The sequence below is a fragment of the Engystomops pustulosus genome, chromosome 3 (genome assembly GCF_040894005.1).
Source record: "Engystomops pustulosus chromosome 3, aEngPut4.maternal, whole genome shotgun sequence".
Taxonomy (NCBI): domain Eukaryota; kingdom Metazoa; phylum Chordata; class Amphibia; order Anura; family Leptodactylidae; genus Engystomops; species Engystomops pustulosus.
The window spans coordinates 116,250,328-116,269,567 of record NC_092413.1 but is presented as its reverse complement, the minus strand read 5'-3'; the positions used below and the strand labels follow the sequence as shown (position 1 = coordinate 116,269,567).

Genomic DNA, 19,240 nt, shown 5'->3' with positions numbered 1-19,240 from the left:
CTATTTAATGGAAGGCTAGTTCTAGTTAGACACTGGAAGGGGAAAAAAACCTTGAATATTACAGACTGGCTCAATTCAGTTGAAACAATGAAGCAATATGAAATAACCCCCATGGGACATATGGATACCACAGGAGGAAATTTAAACAATAGAATGGAATCCAATTGTTGGCTTGAATGGGTCACATGGTAAATACATCTATGCTAGTAGAGGGATGGCCCCTTACTGGAATTAGAGATATGGGTCGAAATACATATGTTGGAGCCCCCCCTTTTTTTTTTTTTTTTTCTTTTCTTCCCATCGCGGCCAGGGTGGGGAGGGGGGAGTGGGAAAGGGGGGAATGGGAGAGGGAAGGGTAAAGAGAACGGGAATAAGGGAAAAGGATAACGAAGGAAATTATTCTTATGAAAAGTGTTGAGAAGATTTATTTGGTGTGATGTTTTTCTTCTTCCTATGTACTGATGCAAAATGTGAATATGTATTTTAAATTTTGTATACTATACGTAATCGGATAATAAAAGGTTAAATTATAACACATCACTGCATTACCAGACATATCTATAAACTGGTGGCTGTGTCTGGTACTGCAGCTCAGCCCTTTTTACTCTAAGGAGATACTATTTAGATGCCTACCCCACCCTTGGGAAACATGTGACCTTTTCAAATATATGAATAACTTCCCTCACTCGGGATTGGCTGTAGAGGAGCAGGGGGCGTCGCTAATCCCAGTGATGGGTGTTTTCATACATTTGAAAAGGTCACATGGAGTAGCTGTTCCCCAAGGGTGGGGGGGAACTGATCCTTTCCAGTCCCTCCCATTTGGCAACTGCTTAGTCACACAGCAGATGCTAATGAAAGGTACAATATAACATATCTTTTTTTCTGTAAAACCTATTTTTAATACAAAAACACTTTGGCAGTGTATGTACTATGCTCTGTGGGGACTGGGTGAGTGCTAAAAATGGGTCTCCTGGTGACAGATTCCCTTTAATGAGGCATTACAATACAATTTAAGGGTGAGGTTAGGGGCAGGAATATGGGTGTAGTAAAACGTTCTGCGGTGCCCATTTTAGTGTCTCCTTCCGGTAGAAAGTTGGGAGCTATGGAGCTGTGAATTACAGTGAGCATTGTAATACCACATACCATCTCTAGTCCTCATCCTCTCTTTCCCTGCCACACTGTTCTTCGGTTGTGGGTGGTGTGCTCATGTGTTTATCTTCAACATGTGCTGACCATGTAAGCACTCATTTGCAACCAGATGATTTGCGACCAGATGACAGCCCACATAGACTTCTATAGCTCCCAGTGATATTGCGGTGAGCACATAATGTGACAGGTGGCTGCACCGCAAAATATAGGATGTGTCCTATATTCTGGCAGATTTGCGGCCACTGGTGAAGAGTGATTATCCCTTCTCCTTTCACTTCCCGGCCTTGTGCTAGGATCCGGTCCAGGCAAGCACTTGGCTGTCTGAATTTACCCTAAGGGAGTAAAAAACTTACTTTCAGCTTCCAGCCAAACTCCTACACAACCCCATTTTACCATTGGAAGCTAGATGAGCATATGTTCCGGTGGGTTTTAGCCTCTTTGTCTCTCTCAACATGTTATTTGCCTGCTCCCTGAATGACATTTTATGACATGTCATCTCAGTTAAGCTGTTACCAGCACTGCAACATTTGCCTCAATGTGGCATTGTTACCAGTAACAGCACAAACATATGCCACAGGGCAGGAAAAAATACCCAGCAGGATCACCAAAGAGAACACATCATAGTGCACCCAACATTCTATATACCTCAATGCCAAACATTTAAAATGTTGCAAATAGAAAATGTTTTTAATTGCTAAGCAAAATTTAGCAGACATGGCTGCTACCTTCCAAAAACAGCACCACACCTGATACACCCTCACACCTGGGCTTTTATTACAGCTCAGATTTTCAGAGACGAATGGAGCTTAATTGCAATATTATGCACCACCACCATGATTAGGTGTGGTGCTGTTTTTGTAGGAACAGCCAACCTCATGATGACCCCTTTAACACCTGTGGAGAAACAGTGTGGGTGGACTTAAAATAATTGCAGCAAGACACGAGGGCTTACTCAAGCCATCATAAGAAACTATAAAATTGGGGTGGTATTGGCTATATAGTATATTTAGTCAATATCGTTTTAGAACTGGTAAAGAATAATCTAACCACAGGACAATAGGGCTGGGCCCAAGATAGGCAGAATGATAGATTGTTTTAGATAAAATAGTTACAGATATTTTCCTGAATATCACAAATGTAACATATTAGCACAAATAATTAGACACATAAATCAACACAATATAAGTCTTTTAACTATATTTTAAACCAAAAAGTCTTCACATAATAAATACATTTTTATGCACAATTAACTTGAAATTGACCTCAGAAAGCTATTTACAATATAAATAATTAGAAATGGGAACACTTTGAAAGGTATGTTGACAATAGATATGTCATGTTTTCTACATGAAATTCCAAAGGGTTACAGATAATATTGTACAATGTCACTAGAAATATACATTGCAAGGCATGTCTGATCGGATATTTGAGGCTGAGCATCTGAGCTCATTAAACATTTCAGGGTTATTTCAGGGCAAAACCATATAAGCAAACAAAACAGACCTTAATATTCTAATTCCTTTTCACAACATAAACACATCTTTTCATTTTAAAGTGCAGTCAACTGCTAAATGTGTCAACTGTTTCTGGGGAAAATGTCACAACTGTATTGAATTTTGGCTCATTTTATTTGTTTCCTAGAATGAATATACTGTACATAATGTGATTAGAATACAAATAGAGAAAATATTGTTTACCTGTGAAAAACACATTATAATGTTTGAAGGTGCATCATAAACTCATTTAGTATTTTTTTATTTCTTGTAGGTAGTATTTTTATACCCTGGAAGGTTGAGGTTGATGTAAAGAACTAGGCCCAGGTGAGCACTGGAAGTTCTCTATATTTGAATCCAATATGGAAAGTAAAACCAAAATTGATCATAATATTTTGGTAATGTATCCTGAAGTTTTAATTTTAGTTACAATTGTGCATGTTACTGTTGTATATGTGTCAGTTAATCTGATAAGAGGTACTTTAAAATTGGTACACCTTTTAGCATGTATATGCAGAGGAGTAAACTTCACAAATAATGTAAATCAAGGTTGCAAAAAATGACATATTTGATATAAAAATATATTTAGTTTTCTCTTGATTAAAAGAAATGATATGTCTAACACATATTCTATCCTACAATAGTAGGAAGTATCATTTCATTTTATTCAACACTGACATGTCCAATAAACCATTTTATGTTCTACACTAAAAACAAATATGGAACAATATTCCTCCTTAAATACAATATAAATACAAGAATGCACACTTTTTATAGTGTGTTGGGAAAAAGTTATTACAATCGAAGTGTAATTGACCTTCCGTGTAGACTTATAATTTGTGAGATAGAGCTGGTGGAATTTAAAATAAAAGAGTAAAAGTTCAAATTATTAGCCAGGCTCACACTAGTATGGAATTGTTTTAATTAATTTTTGTTGAGCCGATCAAATCCAATGCACAAAATCTTATCAGTTTTGATCCTTTCATCAGTAGTTGTGTTTGCACAGCATTGAGAACAAGAACACTTGCTTTGATGGACACTTCATTTCCATAAACAGTAAATTCTATATTTTTCTTTAAAACACAAATGAAAAAAATATTAGAAACAGGATGGAGTCTAAAGAAAGTTAACTTAAAAGGGTTGTCCAGGTATACATTTTTTTTTTTACATGTGGCTGGGGGGCCTTACCTCCCTCTTTGCTCCTATTTAGCCTCGATGCCACCTGTCACTGCAGGATCTCTGTTTGTATACAGAGGCTGGAAATGCCAACCTGACCAATGATGCACCCCTGATACAGCATTAGCTTCAGGGTTGAGCAGATGTGCAGCTGCACCAGAGTACTCCGTATACAAACAGAGTGATGGGAGTGACCCACGGCGCTGTGGCTTAACATGAGCTGGGATAGAGGTGAGTATAACAGGTTTATTATTTTTAAAGGCCTCCTAGGCATATAGAACACATTTGCATACCTGGAAAGCCTCTTTTAGCCAAATGGTAACATCAGTTGCTGGCTGGGCATACAGGGAAAAAGGATGATATATAGATGGAGGACCCCATATAAACACCCTAGGTCAGTGGTGGCGAACCTATGGTACGGGTGCCAGAGGTGGCACTCTGAACCCTCTCACTGGGCACTCAGTCTGTTGCCCCAGCACAGAATTCGCCAGACAGGACTTGAGTCCAGGACATGAAGCATCTGGCTCTTCCTGAGACTGCAGGAAGAGAAGATGTAGACATGATCAGATTATCAGTGGAGATATTGAAGCTCCTGCTCTTGGCCCCACATTTCTTCCTGTTCAGGGAAGCTCCAATCTAAATTTTCCCACCTTCTGTCAATGATATTGGTGTCCTCTGGACTGTTTAAAGCTGTGGTATAGCACGGAGCAAGATTTTAGTAATTTAATGTTAGAATTGCTGTGTTGGCACTTTGCAATAAATAAGTGGGACCGGTTTGCATTTTGGGCACTCGGCCTCTAGAAGGTTCGCCATCACTGCCTTAGGTCAATATTTAGCAGATTTGCTGCCAACATGAAAACTGAACATATAGCTAGTTAGATCATGTAGCCAACTTCCCACCTAGTCAAATAGATTGTTAATTAAAGCTATTGATTTCAGGCTATTTTAGTTTGTTGTTACTATACTGCCAAGGTCATCAATGCAAAATTTTACTTTGAAAATTCATGTAAATTAAATTTTAAGCAAGAAGATAATGACCCTATGTAATATAACCAACCATTTGGAAATTGCAGTTAAATTGAAGAAGCAAATACAATATTGAAGGTGCTAGATAAACAAATCAGTACATAGAATACCAATAAAAAATCTGGTGAATGTGGTGAAGATTATACATTTTGACCACTTTTTTAATGAACTTTTGTTAAAGATTATGTTGCAAGTTCCTTCTATATATATATATATAGAGAGAGATATATTTTTTTGATAGTTGTACTAGTGTTGAGCTAGCATGATTAAATTTGAGCAGCCAACAGCATGATATGAAAAATAACCACTTTCTTTCAGTCCACTGTCTCTCAAATTTCACTAATATGGTTGTCACTGGCGGTGCTGCTGTGATGGCATCTCATCCATAATTCATGTGACCACTGCAGACAATTACTTGCTGCAGCAGTCATGCAAATGATGAATATGAATGATATAACATCACTGCAAATATGGCAGGGACAGCTGGGGTAGTGGTGCTGGAGTAGTGTGGGACATAACAAGTTATGGTTACTTTTTATTTTATACCATTGGACACATTTAGGTTTTTCTCCGAAAACCAAGGTAGCCCCTATAAAATGATGAAATACAGGATATAGATATATAAATAAACACCATTAGCTTTAACAGATAAATGGTCGACGTATATAAATATTCACTGCAGTGACGCCTATAATAATATGCTTCAGGGTGTATGGAAACAAGCAGTTCAGTTGTCTGTATAGAAGTTCCCTTCAAGTAATTAGACAGAAAATGTAATTCTGGTAAAGCAAAAGCATTATTGTGCTGAAAAGTAACTCATTTTGCTTTTGCAATTATAGACATACAAAGATATGTGCATTTGTGCCTGTGTATGCATAACATTGTACATTCAACTTTTCTTCAAGTCCTATATGCATAGTTTTAGGGATTTTGTTTTCTTTTTTTTCTTTTTTTTACTTTTTTTTTTTTCTGGAAAAGGTCTCTATTTACAGGCAAGTGTAATTAGCAAAATGTGAAGCCTGCAACACTGAAATTCCTATTTTTGCTTTGCAAGACTGCACAACTGTTTACCATAGATATATGATATGCAAAGTAACATTATTCTGAACTTATTGATTTCAGCCAAAACGTTAAACTAAATTTTATAAATACAAATACAAAGCGTCCCCTGCTGTTATATCCAGTGCACCATATGCCATTAGATGCTGGTAATGGGCATGAAAAGGGTTTCTTTTCTCTGTAAAAGATAAAAGACATCATATAAAACATCAACTCCCGTTTGTAATGATGACTGATGTACCCTTGTGAACTTGTGCTGGATCCTGTTGCATTCGTAAATGAGAAGTCACATCATAATGGGACCCACTGCAGCCCAGCGAATAGTTTCTAATAGATTCAGTGTCATATAGGTGCTCAAGAGCATATCCAGTAAATGTATAGGCATGTTTATCAAAATACGGCCGATGAGCATTGTAGTAGTTTGGCGAGTTGGAATGGTCCACAGTTTGTTGAGGGGACACATCTGTATGTAAATAGTCCTTGGTTATTGTAAGTCCTGCTTTTGAAATTCTCTCTGCATTTGGGCTGCTCATCCTGGACAGATTTGTAGGACTATTTTCATATTCATTGTTTCTTGGACTCAACATTTTTCCATCCCTTTGCTGGAGATGGTCACAGGGAGAAGTATTAGAGACAGATGGACCCCGACACACAACTCCAGTTAACGGGGATTGTTGGTAATTGACAAAGCAAATTGAATTTCTTTTTGACGCTCCGTTGATAGGAGTTAGCTGATCTGGACTAGACTTGTGTAGCTGTAACCTATTTTCTTCCTCTTTTATCATTTGTTGTGTGGCACGGATAAGTGTCTCAATTTTGCTTGGTTCATGATGACTATTTTGATATTGCTCAGTACGATAGCGATCCCCTGACTCACTTGCAGATCCAGGGTCAGGAGAACTTACAACACTGTCTTCATCCCAATGATTTCTCCCTGAAAAAGGAAGAGAAACAATAGTCAGCTTTGTAACATTCTGGAACAACGTCTCCTCTCCAAGCCCCCACTCCCTGTCCCAAAACAGAAAAAAAATGTATTCAGAATTTTAAAAAGTACATTTCCACACAAAATTCTTAAAGTTTAAATCAAGCATCATAAGTACCCTCTCACGCCTGCAAACTCTTACAGCCAATTTATACCTGTGCTGGACTTCCGTTATTATCTTCCATTACTAAAATGGAAGTCAAAACAGATCGATTAAAACGTCCATGGATTTCAATGTACTTTTAACTGCTTCAATTAGTGTCCATTTGCACCACTCTGTCAGACTTCCATGTTTTGAGACAGAAAAAGAAAAAGTACTCCAGCTTCTATTCAATTTTCTACTCAAATAATGAAGGCACTAATGAATGTCATTAAAGGTCCATTGAAATCAATGTATATTTTCACAGTTAGACTTCTGTTATTATCAATTTAGTAACGGAACACAACAAATGTCCAAACACAAGTGTGAACTGGGCCTTAATTATACAAAGACTATCCAGCTTCAGAAACAAGAATCATCTGCTTATACAAGAACGATTCTTTAACTATTCTTTCATTTCACTTGCAAAAGCCACTGCAGAAAAAATGAAGCATTACATTCTGATCATTCAAAGTAATGGTAGTTTGTGGAGTACTTAGAAGGGTTAAAAGGTTCATCAGTGATGAGCCTCTCTGGCCCAATACGACATTAAAGAATTTCTCCTACTACCACAAACAATTTAACCACTTAGCGGTCGGCCTGTTTGGGCCTTAATGGCATTTTCCCGCTTCTAATATGCCAAGCATAACTTTTTCCAACATTGTAGCTGGCTTGTTTTTAGCAGGTCTATTTGTAAATTTTTTAGCAGTTCTATTTGTAAATAGCTCAGGTGCACATCCCAGGACCTAGACCAAGATCCATCCACATGTAAAACAGCAAAAAATGGCAGCACTCCGAGACTTGAATGTGACAAAGCGTACTCATTTATTCACATGTCCAAACTATATTTCGGCTCCTTAGACCTGGAGCCTTCTTCAAGTAAGGTGTATATAACAATGGGACAATTCATATAAAATGGAAAGGAAGTGACATCATTACAACAATCATGTGATCAACAAAACAAGACTGCAACGCCATATTAATGAAGGGAAGACCACTGTATAACCATACAGTGAATTAAATCACTTCCAAAATGCGATTTCTGACTAAATAAGGTGCTGAAGTTTCAAAGGAACAAGGTGTATAAGCTCTAGTCATATGATCACGGACATGTGCAGTGTCGATTGCCATTAAATTGTATGCACAAGTGCACAAGTAACGAAGCTTGGATGTATATACCAATTTGTATGTTTACATATATTTTGTTGATCCCATGAGTGTTGTTATTACCTCCTTTCCATTTTATATAAATTGTCACATTGTTATATACCCCTAATTTGAAGAAGGCTTCAGGTCTAAGGAGCCGAAACTTATTTTACATATATACATATATATATATATATATATATATATATATATATATATATATATATATATATATTTGGAAACGAAAGTAGGCAGCACTCCAGGGCATTCGGTGAAAAAAAGTGTTCTTTATTCCATGTTAAGGTATATTATAGTACAGTACCGACGTTTAGGCTCCAGGCAGCCTTTCTCAAGGCTTATATATATATATATATATATATATATATATATATATATATATATATATATATATATATATATTATTTTTTTTTCTCAAGGCTTATATATATATATATATATATATATATATATATATACATATATATATATATATATATATATATATATATATATATATATATTTATTTATTTATTATTATTTTTTTCCCTCCTCTAGGTTGATTCCATGTCAACCACTTTCAAGACAAGTATTATTTTTATTTTTTCACCGGTATGTGATGGCTGTAATTTTTTAATTGAGTTGATATTTTATTGGTTCCTTTATTAGTTACTTATTGGACTTTTTGATCACAATTGATGACACTTTTATTTGAGGTAAAGACACAAAAAATTATAATTTTTTTTTAGTCCCACTATGGTACTTCCACAAGTGATTACTTGATAACTTGTAAAATACACTGGAAAACCATAGCATGGCTTCTTGTTGCCATAGAAACTACCAGCATCTCACGATCACATGGCAGGGGTCCAAAAGTATGGGAGAGGGAGGACCCTCCATCAGAAAGGAGATTCAGGCTATTAAACTCATTAACTCATGTTAAAGGCAGCAAACAGCCTGGATCTCCCCACAGCCTTGTACCTTAAAGGAGGTACGAGGCTTTGAGACCCATGCAACTTTTAGGCCATAAGAACGAAGCAGACTAGCCTATGTATTTTTATAGAGGTCACTATGGGACTTCCCTTAGTGATCTCCATAAAAATACATATTGATATATCTAGTTTTCAATTATATTAAATTAGAATGTGTACTGTATATAAATGAGGTTATAAACAGTTCCAAAGTATAAGAAGAATAAAATAAAAATTTTAGTCACTAGTATATTCTACTAGCATGTGTTATTACAAAGCAAGTATATTCAACACAACAGTCATTTATCCTATCACAGTGTTATTTTGCAATTATCTTCATCTGTAGTATAATGTAAACTATCCTCCAAATTGCTAAATGTCCTTACCATGAACTCTGTGAACAGAAGATATATGTGGCATAGAGTTCTCATATCCATCTCTACTTTCAGGAGATGACTTAGGCACAGGAAGAGTTGATCGGGAACTCCACCAATTCTCTCTCCCAGCTTGCGGACTGCCAAGGAAGTATCTTCCAGCTTCACATCTGCCAGTTTCACAGGATTGGTTATGATGGTGCCTTTCATCACTTAATCTTGGATGGTCAAGGGTAAATCCAAAACACAAAGCATTTCGATCAGGATATTGCCGATATGCACATGAGACATCATGTTGCTGGGAATTTGGCCTTTCTATTGGATCTAAAAGTTGTGGTGAAGCTGTGTCAGTTAAAGGGCTGCCACCCCACTGACTGTCAGGATCAGATTCTGACCTTTCCGTATGGAATCCAGAATACTGCAAATATTAAAAACACATTTTTAAATATTAAATCATATTTTTTTTTACTTGAACTGGCATTAAGTTTGATGAAGTAAAAAAAATATTATAAGATTTTACTAAACATAAATACAGTAATATTTTGCAAAAAGTACTCTTCTTCAGTATTAATCGATAGATCAATTCTTCGGGTTGTGTTGATTAACTTGGTACTATGGATCTTTGATTTACAATGCATTCGCATAATACATAAGCACACTGAAGTGGCATATGTGTTGTATTGAATAAAATGGCCATTGCCATGGGCCTGTCTACCAGTATAGCAGGCAATGTAGCTGGTATGTTGGCCCATCAACCAAGAAAGGGGGCATTTAAACTCAGACATTGGGAGCAGTTATTGATGAAGGTGACATGTAACAATACACTCAATGTATTGTCTAACTTTTGAGCCAAACGTGTCTTGATGAAGTAGTGCCCTTTTCCCAGTTTTGTTATGAAGCAGAAGTGGTTTCAGTGGTAGTTATGCCACAACCATCCCCTTTTTTATAGCATACATAATCAACATTACCATCAATTATTGAATACATTTTTTCATCCATGCTATAAAATATATCACTGTATATAAATAAACTAGTAGTGAAGTTGTAATTGGTTGCTATGGGAAACATAAGATTCCATTCACTGGCGCTCCCAAGAGTGAGGCATGGACAGTGTGTATAGATATTTGCTAGGAACAAAACTGGGTATCCCTTGCCCAGCAGGTGTACACTGACAATCACTATTGTCATCCCTACATAAAAGACATAAAAGAACCAGTGCTGACCACCCAAATAAACATAACTACTTAGCTGAATACATGGCTGAGGAAGTTTAGACTATAGCATCACAAGCAGCCAAACAAAGTAATAATAATACTACAAAGAACAACCTATTAGAGATCATTACTTGATGTACTCATTACCTATGGCAGCAGTGTACTTATGCGGTAAATGCTACAATATAAGTAAACTTTGTTGTGACACTCGGGACACTGCTGTCGTATTGAGTAATGATCTCTATTAAGTTGTTCTTTGTAATATTATTTCAACTTTGTTCGGCTGCTTATGAAGCTATAGCCTCATTTTCATGTATATCTGTATTCAACTAAGAAGTCACATTTATTAGGTTTGGTTTTGTGGTATGGGAAACAATCTTACTGTTAACAGTTAGAACTATAGAATGAGTTGGTGTTATATAATATGATTTATGGTCTTGATAAACTTTACAAAAAATATTACAAGAAATAATTCACCACCCTAGTAATATTTTTGTAGCTAAAAAAACATATGAAATAATTGTGTTAAACAGTTATTGAAAGTAATACACTCTAAAATCTAACTAAAACCAAATGCATGATATTCCACATAGATTGTATATGTCTTTTCCATATTTTTTTTTTTACTGTAAATAGCTCTAAGGGTTTTCGTGCAGGTCACCTTTAAACAATTCTAGTAGATGAAATGTAAGAAAAAAGAAAACTGCAGCTCACTAAGAAAGAATAAAATGCCTTTATCGGGGATTATACAAACAGCACTTAAATTCTTGATACTTATGTGTACCTGGAGCAAAAGAAAAATACCACAGATGTCTTACACTATAACCAGATGGTAGCCATTAAATCACTTTTATCTTATGTTTTACTGATGTAAACCTGAAAGTTAAAATATGTTTTTGCATTGAATATTACAACATTACACAGATGGCAGAAGTCTTCTTTACAGTAACATAATATAACCATAAAAATAGAAGACTAAATGCGATCTTATTTAATATGCTTGTGGCATTATGTTTGAAAACTGAAGACACATGGCTTAGTGAACATGTATGCCTAGCAACTACCTGCTTCATTTTTGTGTTGTATAAATTTACCAATCAAGTATTTGTACTAGGAATATAAAAAATACATACAAGCTAATAATTGTAAGTGTCCGACAAAATAGGCCTTTTCAGGAAAGCATATGATTCATTCAAGTAATGTGTTGGCCACCTTCAAAGGTTAATCTAGACTGGTATTTGATCATCAGAGATCTATTCACTACAATAACTTTTTCCCCGTGTGAAAAGAGTAGGGGTGGGCACTTATAGTGCTTGGCTTTCATGGGGTTAACAATGAGTACAAAATTCTATTTGTCACTTAAAGGCGAATGAAGCATGCATTCCCCCACTTGATTTGTATGAAACACGAGGAGAACCCCTATTTTTAGGGATCAGTGATTGGTGGGGACCTGACCGCTGTAGTTGCCTTAATTTTGAAATCCTATTTTCAAATTAGCTTTTAGAAAATTTACAGCTAAAAGAGGATACAGTGCTTTTCTGTTACCGTAGTTGGCAGCAGCTACATATAGCTTTTTTTACTGACGTGCCAGGTAATACACTGTCTATTGATATTCAATAACATTTCAAGCTAAATCCAGGTGAAGTAAGTTTTGCCACCTGAAAAAAAAAATCCTATCTACAGTCCAAGCTTTTTTTACAAGCATTTTAAAATCCAGATACCAAAATTAGTTCTAGCTGTAGAAGAGAGAATGAAAAAAAATGCAAATGAAAAATAATCAAATTCTACACTGGCCCATAAAAAGAAATGGCATAATTCTTGGATGTCTAACCTCCTCCGTCATATTAGATATGACATACTGTAGATTTGATACAGTTTCTATTGTGAAAAGGTTTTCAGACAATACCTTTAAATACTTTGTCATAATAGTAATGTGTATTTAGGATTATTTTTCCCTTTATATACAAATACATGTCAACAATACCTTGAAATAATAGATTTCATAGTTTCATTACTTCTATGTAATATATCAAGTAGAAATATAGATAACTGTGAGCAATAACAATCCACCATAAGAATTTAAACTGAGATTACAAAAAAGACTACCATGAATATCTTGCCAAATGTAATTTATAATCATCTTATGAAAAATGATTGAAGGTGACATTTGTGGAAAATCAGAAAAGTTATATAAGGCCATAACCTTTTGAAATGTGCATCACATAAAACATATGCTTGAAGCACAGAACAGTTTTTTAAAGACTACTGAAGACATTGTACACCTTGTGTAATTATGCCTATAAATCCTTTTAACAATTTACAACTAAAAATCAGAGGCAAATCTTTTGGGACGACATACTATTTTGTTAAATAACCATATTCTAGAAATACAAGCATTCTTAGGAGTGTTTAACATAAGTAAATGCCTAAAAATTTCATTTACGTCACTTATTTCCTATTAAATACCTCAATGGCAAAATTGGAGTGAGGAAACAAATTGGCTCAGAAGTTGCCTGGTTGCATTTGTGTAGGGACTGGAGCTAATGAAAGGATGACATAATTTCCAGATCTACTAAGTGGTAATTCAAGGTGGTAAACGCCATAAAGGAAAAACAAAAATGTACGAATATTCACTTATTCATAATTTTGCAACACATAAAAATTTTAATAAAAGGTGAGGAATACGTTTTACAGTTCTCAAAGTAATAGTAATAAAAATGTCATATCTTCCTGGCACAAATTACATCCTACATAGCCATAATGTGGCAAAAAATGATTCTTTTAATATTTAAAAATCTATTACCGCATAATAAAACCTTTACAAATTTGCTATCTCCTTGATCATAACAACACAAAAATTAAAGGTGAGGTGTCATTTGGAGCGCATCTTGAAAGATTTTAAAAGAAATCCCACAAGAAAATGGTACATATGTAGTTTCCCAGTACAGGGTGTGGAATATTAAATACTGTCACTAGAGAAAACAAGCTCTCATACAGCCCTCATACAGTAATTTACACTGAAAAATCAAAAAAGATACCTTATATACTCGAGTATAAGCCTAGTTTTTCAGCACAAAATTTGTGCTCGAAAACCCTAACTCGGCTTATACTCGAGTCAACTAAAAACATAAAGACAAAACTCACCTTTCTGACGTCACCCATAGGTCCTCTTCTGTCTGAGACAGAAGAGGACCTATGGGGGACATCTGAAAGATGAGTACAGTGTTATTTTTTTTCCTACTATAGGGGCTGGGCAGGCTGTATGCTACAGGGGTTGGGCAGGCTGTATGCTACAGGGGCTGGCAGACTATATACTGGGAGGCTGTAACCAATGCTTTTCCCACCCTCGGCTTATACTCGAGTCAATAGGTTTTCCCAGTTTTTTGTGTTGAAATTAGGGGTCTCGGCTTATACTCGAGTATATACAGTATGTATTTTTAAAGGAGGGGAGCAAAAAAATAGTAACTTAAAATGGAAAAGCCATCAATGGCAAGGGGATCAGACAACTAAAACTCATTTGCGATTTTAGAGCATATCGACTTCATATTTATTACATGTTTATTACATACATGTTTGATGAGCAGTGCATTAGAACAGTGATTTTCAACCTGTGTGCCGTGGCACACTAGTGTGCCGCGACACATGGTTGAGTGTGCCGCGGGGAAAGATCCCCGAACTATGGTGCCCCCAGGGCCGGCGCCGGCACCCCTCTCATTCCCCTGCAGCCGACCGAAAGACGCTTCCGTGTGGTGTAATCCCCATCCCCAGCAGCCTGGCTGTGCTGGGTGCTAGCGCCGTAAAGTGGCGCGCGGTATGCTGCAGGATGCTGCGTGTGAAGCGATGTGCGGCTGCCGGCAGGAGGAGGAAGACAACGAATTGGAAGCTCCGGATCTGAGTAGAAGGCTGAGGTGAGTACTATTCTTTTATTTTAAATGTCACATTTACTAGTCCATGGGGATGAGAAGGAGCTGTATATAATGAATGGGGGGGGGGCGTGAGGAGGGGGCCACATATAATGAACAGGGGGAGGTGTTTGAGGAGCGGGCCACATATAATGAATGGGGGGGGCTATGAGGAGGGGACTGTATATAATGAATGGGGCATGAGGAGGGGGCTGTATATAATGAATGGGGGTGCATGCAGGGGGCTGCATGTAATGTTTGGGAGAAAAGGAGGGGGATGTATATAATCCATGTGGGGCTGCATATAATTAAACTATGGGTGGTGAGAGGGGCCTGGGCTGTATATAATTAATTTATGAGGGTGAAGAGGCTGTATAAAATGAATCCATGCCACTATGCCAGTTTACTGCAAAGGGGCCCACTGAGGTTTTGTCGCCCAAGGGCCCACTGAAACCTGGAGCCAGCCCTGGGTGCGGCCGCGCCCCCATGTTTCGGCCTCCATACTTACAAGTCCCTCGTTGGCGATCCGCCCACCTTCTGTAGCTCCTGCATCACGCGGCCCATGTCACGTGACTGACGCGACCTGACGTCAGGTCGCGTAAGTCACATGACCAGAGGCACGCGGTGCAACCTCTACAGAAGGCCGCCATTAGGAGTGAAGGTACGCGAAAGAAGACATCACCGGAGGGTAAGTATATAAGCTTATTATTTGAATAGGGAAGGCAGCTAGGGTCTTTTTTTATTAGTAAAGGGAGGCCATTGGGGCTTTTTATTAGTTAAGGGGGGGCCTCTAGGGCCTTTTAATTAGTAAAGGGAGGCCTCTAGGGCCTTTTAATTAGTAAAGGGAGGCCGCTAGGGGCTCTTAATTAGTAAAGGGAGGCTGCTAGAGGTTTTTTATTAGTAAAGGGAGGCCGCTAGGGGCTTTTTATCAGGAAAGGGAGGCCGCTAGGGGCTTTTTATTAGTAAAGGGAGGCCGCTAGGGGCTTTTTATTAGCAAAGGGAGGCCGCTAGGGGCTTTTTATTAGTAAAGAGAGGCCCTAGGGCAGTGATGGCTAACCTATGGCACTGGTGCCAGAGGTGGCACTCAGAGCCCTTTCTATGGGCACTCAGGCCATCACCAGAGAGGACTCCAGGGATCTTCCTGCAGTCCCAGACAGCCCAGGACTTGCTGTGCAAAGAGGTATTTTAAAGTGACAGCTGTACCTGGGACTATTTTCTGCTTTATTGGTGTCCTCAGGGTGCTGGTATCAATGAAAGCTGTGACAGAGAAGGGAGTATAAATCACAAATTAAATTTCTGTGTTGGCACTTTGCGATAAATAAGCGGGTCTTTGTTGTAGTTTGGGCAGCTAGGAGCTTTTTATCAGGAAAGGGAGGCCGCTAGGGACTTTTTATTAGTAAAAGGAGGCACCTAGGGACTTTTTATTAGTAAAAGGAGGCAGCTAGGGGCTTTTTATCAGGAAAGGGAGGCCGCTAGAGGTTTTTTAATCAGGAAAGGGAGTCCGCTAGGGGCTTTTTATCAGGAAAGGGAGGATATCCCTTTTGTGTTCATCAAAACAGGCCCAGGTTTCACACTGAGTGAGTAAAATAAATTTAGAATCTATATTATTAACTATATGTATAATATGACTGTTTTAGTGTCACTTTGTGATATTTTGGTTGGTGGTGTGCCCCAGGATTTTCTAAGTAGAAAAAGTGTGCCGCGGCTCAAAAAAGGTTGAAAATCACTGCATTAGAAGATCTCATAATTTTGCTTAGGGACCCAAATATTGAAAAATTATCCTCATAGACTGTGCTCTCCCTGCTCAGTGCCTCCTGCCATCAACCAAAATAAAGGTCTCTGTAAGAGGGGGCCCATATCTGAAGATTCAAGCTGACCTTGTGTCATAATTTATCTAAATAGTCACCCTGTTATACCTCAACTACAATAGTTTGTCAGGGAGAAATCCAGTCTAAACTAGATGTTATTTCTTAGCATTTTAGTTGTTATAAGATGTATAAGATACATGTAAGTATAGTAGTAAATTAATTGTATGTAATCAATTAGGGACATTTGTTGTTTATCAGGACACTGTTTTCACCTACAGTAGAATTCCTATGTTATGTATATAGAGCTGACATATACACTGATGAAAGTTAGTATAACCAAGTAACATTTAGAGAGGACAGTGGCAAGATTTCTGACAATGTAATAAAGTCTAATTTTACCATGGAAATCACAACATTTGATTAAATGTTCTGCCTCCACTAACTGTTAAATGGCATGACTCTCCGTGGTGCCCATTTTCTAATGAATAGAATTGATTAGGACCTCTCTTTATCTATATTTGGATTGACATGTCAGTCTATCATATTGGTTATCCATGCAGACAAAGGGTTTACATGTAAGTCATGCCGTGCAGCATCCTGTAGTGTATAATTTGCTGGAAAGATAATAATGAAGATGAAAATTATACTTTAATGAAGAAGAACATACTGTGCCCTTATTCTAATTCTACATTTGACAATTTGCTACATGAGGCGAAAAGGAGAAATCATGGACAGTTAGATAACTAATTCTGCAAATATTATTGTAAAATTTATATCATCTGCTTCAGTTATGTATAGGTAGGAAAAGTGGTTTAGAAGTTTGTGAGACTAATTAAAGTATTTTATTAATTAAGCTATTCATAACCAAACGTCATAAGCAGAAATATTGTTGATAATTACAGAAGAGAATATAAAAAAAAACTGTAGGTTTACTCCACCCCCTGTCTAATCCTATGCAATCTGTAAAATATTTCTTTATCCCCAATGAATATCATTTAAAGCCTCATTTATGTATCTTTGCTAAAATCACATGGGAAAATTTGGTTTGGTTTAGTATTTTCATTCAACCTAATCAAATTAACATTGTACTATCCTGTTATTTCATGCTCCCTTCTAAGATATGAATATGATCCTGTAATGAAATGTGTACACTACCAAATCTATTTATAACATCTAGTATTTGCTAGCAAGGACATAAATGTTACACAAATAGACAGCTTCCACCCACCAACATGACCCATTGAACTCAGGACGCAATGTTCTCCAGTTTGATTCACATTCATTTTCCAGATGCAAAATGCTTGGTTGAGAATGTCAATATAATTTTAACACAATTGTTAATTTTAATTTTCTAATTACAGGACTACTTACAATCACATGACTACTAGATAATATGGGTAATTGATTTTTATTGTGTTCATTAATGGAAATTAATATCAATGAATATTTTCTATTTTTTAAATCATTGCAGGAATAAATTTCTTATTTAAAAAAGCTGTATTTTCTGACCAAATAAACACAAATACACTGTATATATGGACAGTTAATTAAAGAGGTTGTCCACTTTCAGCAAATAATTGTTTGTATAATGATTTGTTATACAATTTTACAATATTCTTCCTGCACAAATTCATCACAGTTAAATCTCTGCTTGCTGTCCTTTCGTTGGACAGAAACTGGTCCCTGGTCATGTGATATCACATAGGTGGCTTATTAGTAAAACAGAGTAATCAGAGCTATGTGTTATAATCAACTGTGCACATCTGTGACATCACATGATCATGGACTGGTTTTTACCCACAGGAAGAACCAGTGGTAGTTGCATTCTGTCAGCCAGCCAATAGACAGCCATCCATCATTTGCCAGCCCATGGTATTTTATATGGATACGGTATGGATACAGTGCAATACATTGCTATAATGTAGCAATACGTCCCATATTTACAGCCAGAATACAGCCATACATACAGAACATATGGTTGTGTGCATGAGCCCAAGTTTGTGTTGACTAAAATTGAGAGATGCAGCAAATGTATTAATTGCTTTATAACCGTCGCCAACATTTCCCTCCCACTTAAAAAAACTGCAGCTGGCAGCAAAAACATTAGAAATGGAAAAACATTATTATACAAGTTAGCTCAAAATGTTACAATGCCCTATTTTGTGACTGTTTGAAACCAGAAATGTGCAGTAGGTGCTTGAAAAATATTTGACATTTTTCAGGCTGCACCTTCAAACTTGCAACCATCAACCAGCAGGTTTGCGTCAAATTTAACTTACCTGGGGATATGGTGATGTCCTGGATTTAGACTTGGTACTAGGTAGACGTGATTTACTACTCTTCCGACTGTCATTTATGGCTGGATTAGAATTTGCATAAGAAAATGTTGGTTTTGTTGTGACTTGATCCAGAGAGAGCTGAAGGCCTTTGTATTCTGTATCCCTGTTTAAAAATGAATGCACATTTTGAATTTGATTCATATGTGAAAAATCATGTAGATGTGCTCTGCATTGGTTTAGTGTACGCATAATACAGGTAATACTTACCAGCCCAAATGGTTTGAACACCTGAACTAGATATTATTTATTCAGTTTTTGATATACAGCCACAATAAAAGCACAGAAATGCATTAATGTTACAAATATCTGAAACTGACCATACTCCTTTTAGGCTCCCGTTTTCAGTTTCTGTAGGGGGGTTGCAGCTAAATGATTGTTACTTCCATCAGTCATATTTGCTATCATTGAAAGTTTATTTACTAGTATGCCAAGTCATGAGCATCTTTCTTGCATCTAGCATGGTG

General features: G+C 36.9%; 1 protein-coding gene across 1 annotated transcript in view; it reads right to left on the bottom strand.

Annotated features, from left to right (window-relative positions):
* Nucleotides 1–2,394: 2,394 nt before the first annotated feature.
* SIM1 (SIM bHLH transcription factor 1) overlaps nucleotides 2,395–19,240 on the bottom strand; it is a 60,945-nt gene continuing 44,099 nt past the window's right edge. The window contains exons 10-12 of the mRNA XM_072141896.1: nucleotides 18,717–18,879; nucleotides 9,526–9,931; nucleotides 2,395–6,837 (exon numbers count right to left, since the gene is read on the bottom strand). Coding sequence (XP_071997997.1) covers nucleotides 6,113–6,837; nucleotides 9,526–9,931; nucleotides 18,717–18,879 — 1,294 coding nt within the window. The 3' untranslated portion in view covers nucleotides 2,395–6,112. The remainder of the gene's footprint in view (nucleotides 6,838–9,525; nucleotides 9,932–18,716; nucleotides 18,880–19,240) is intronic.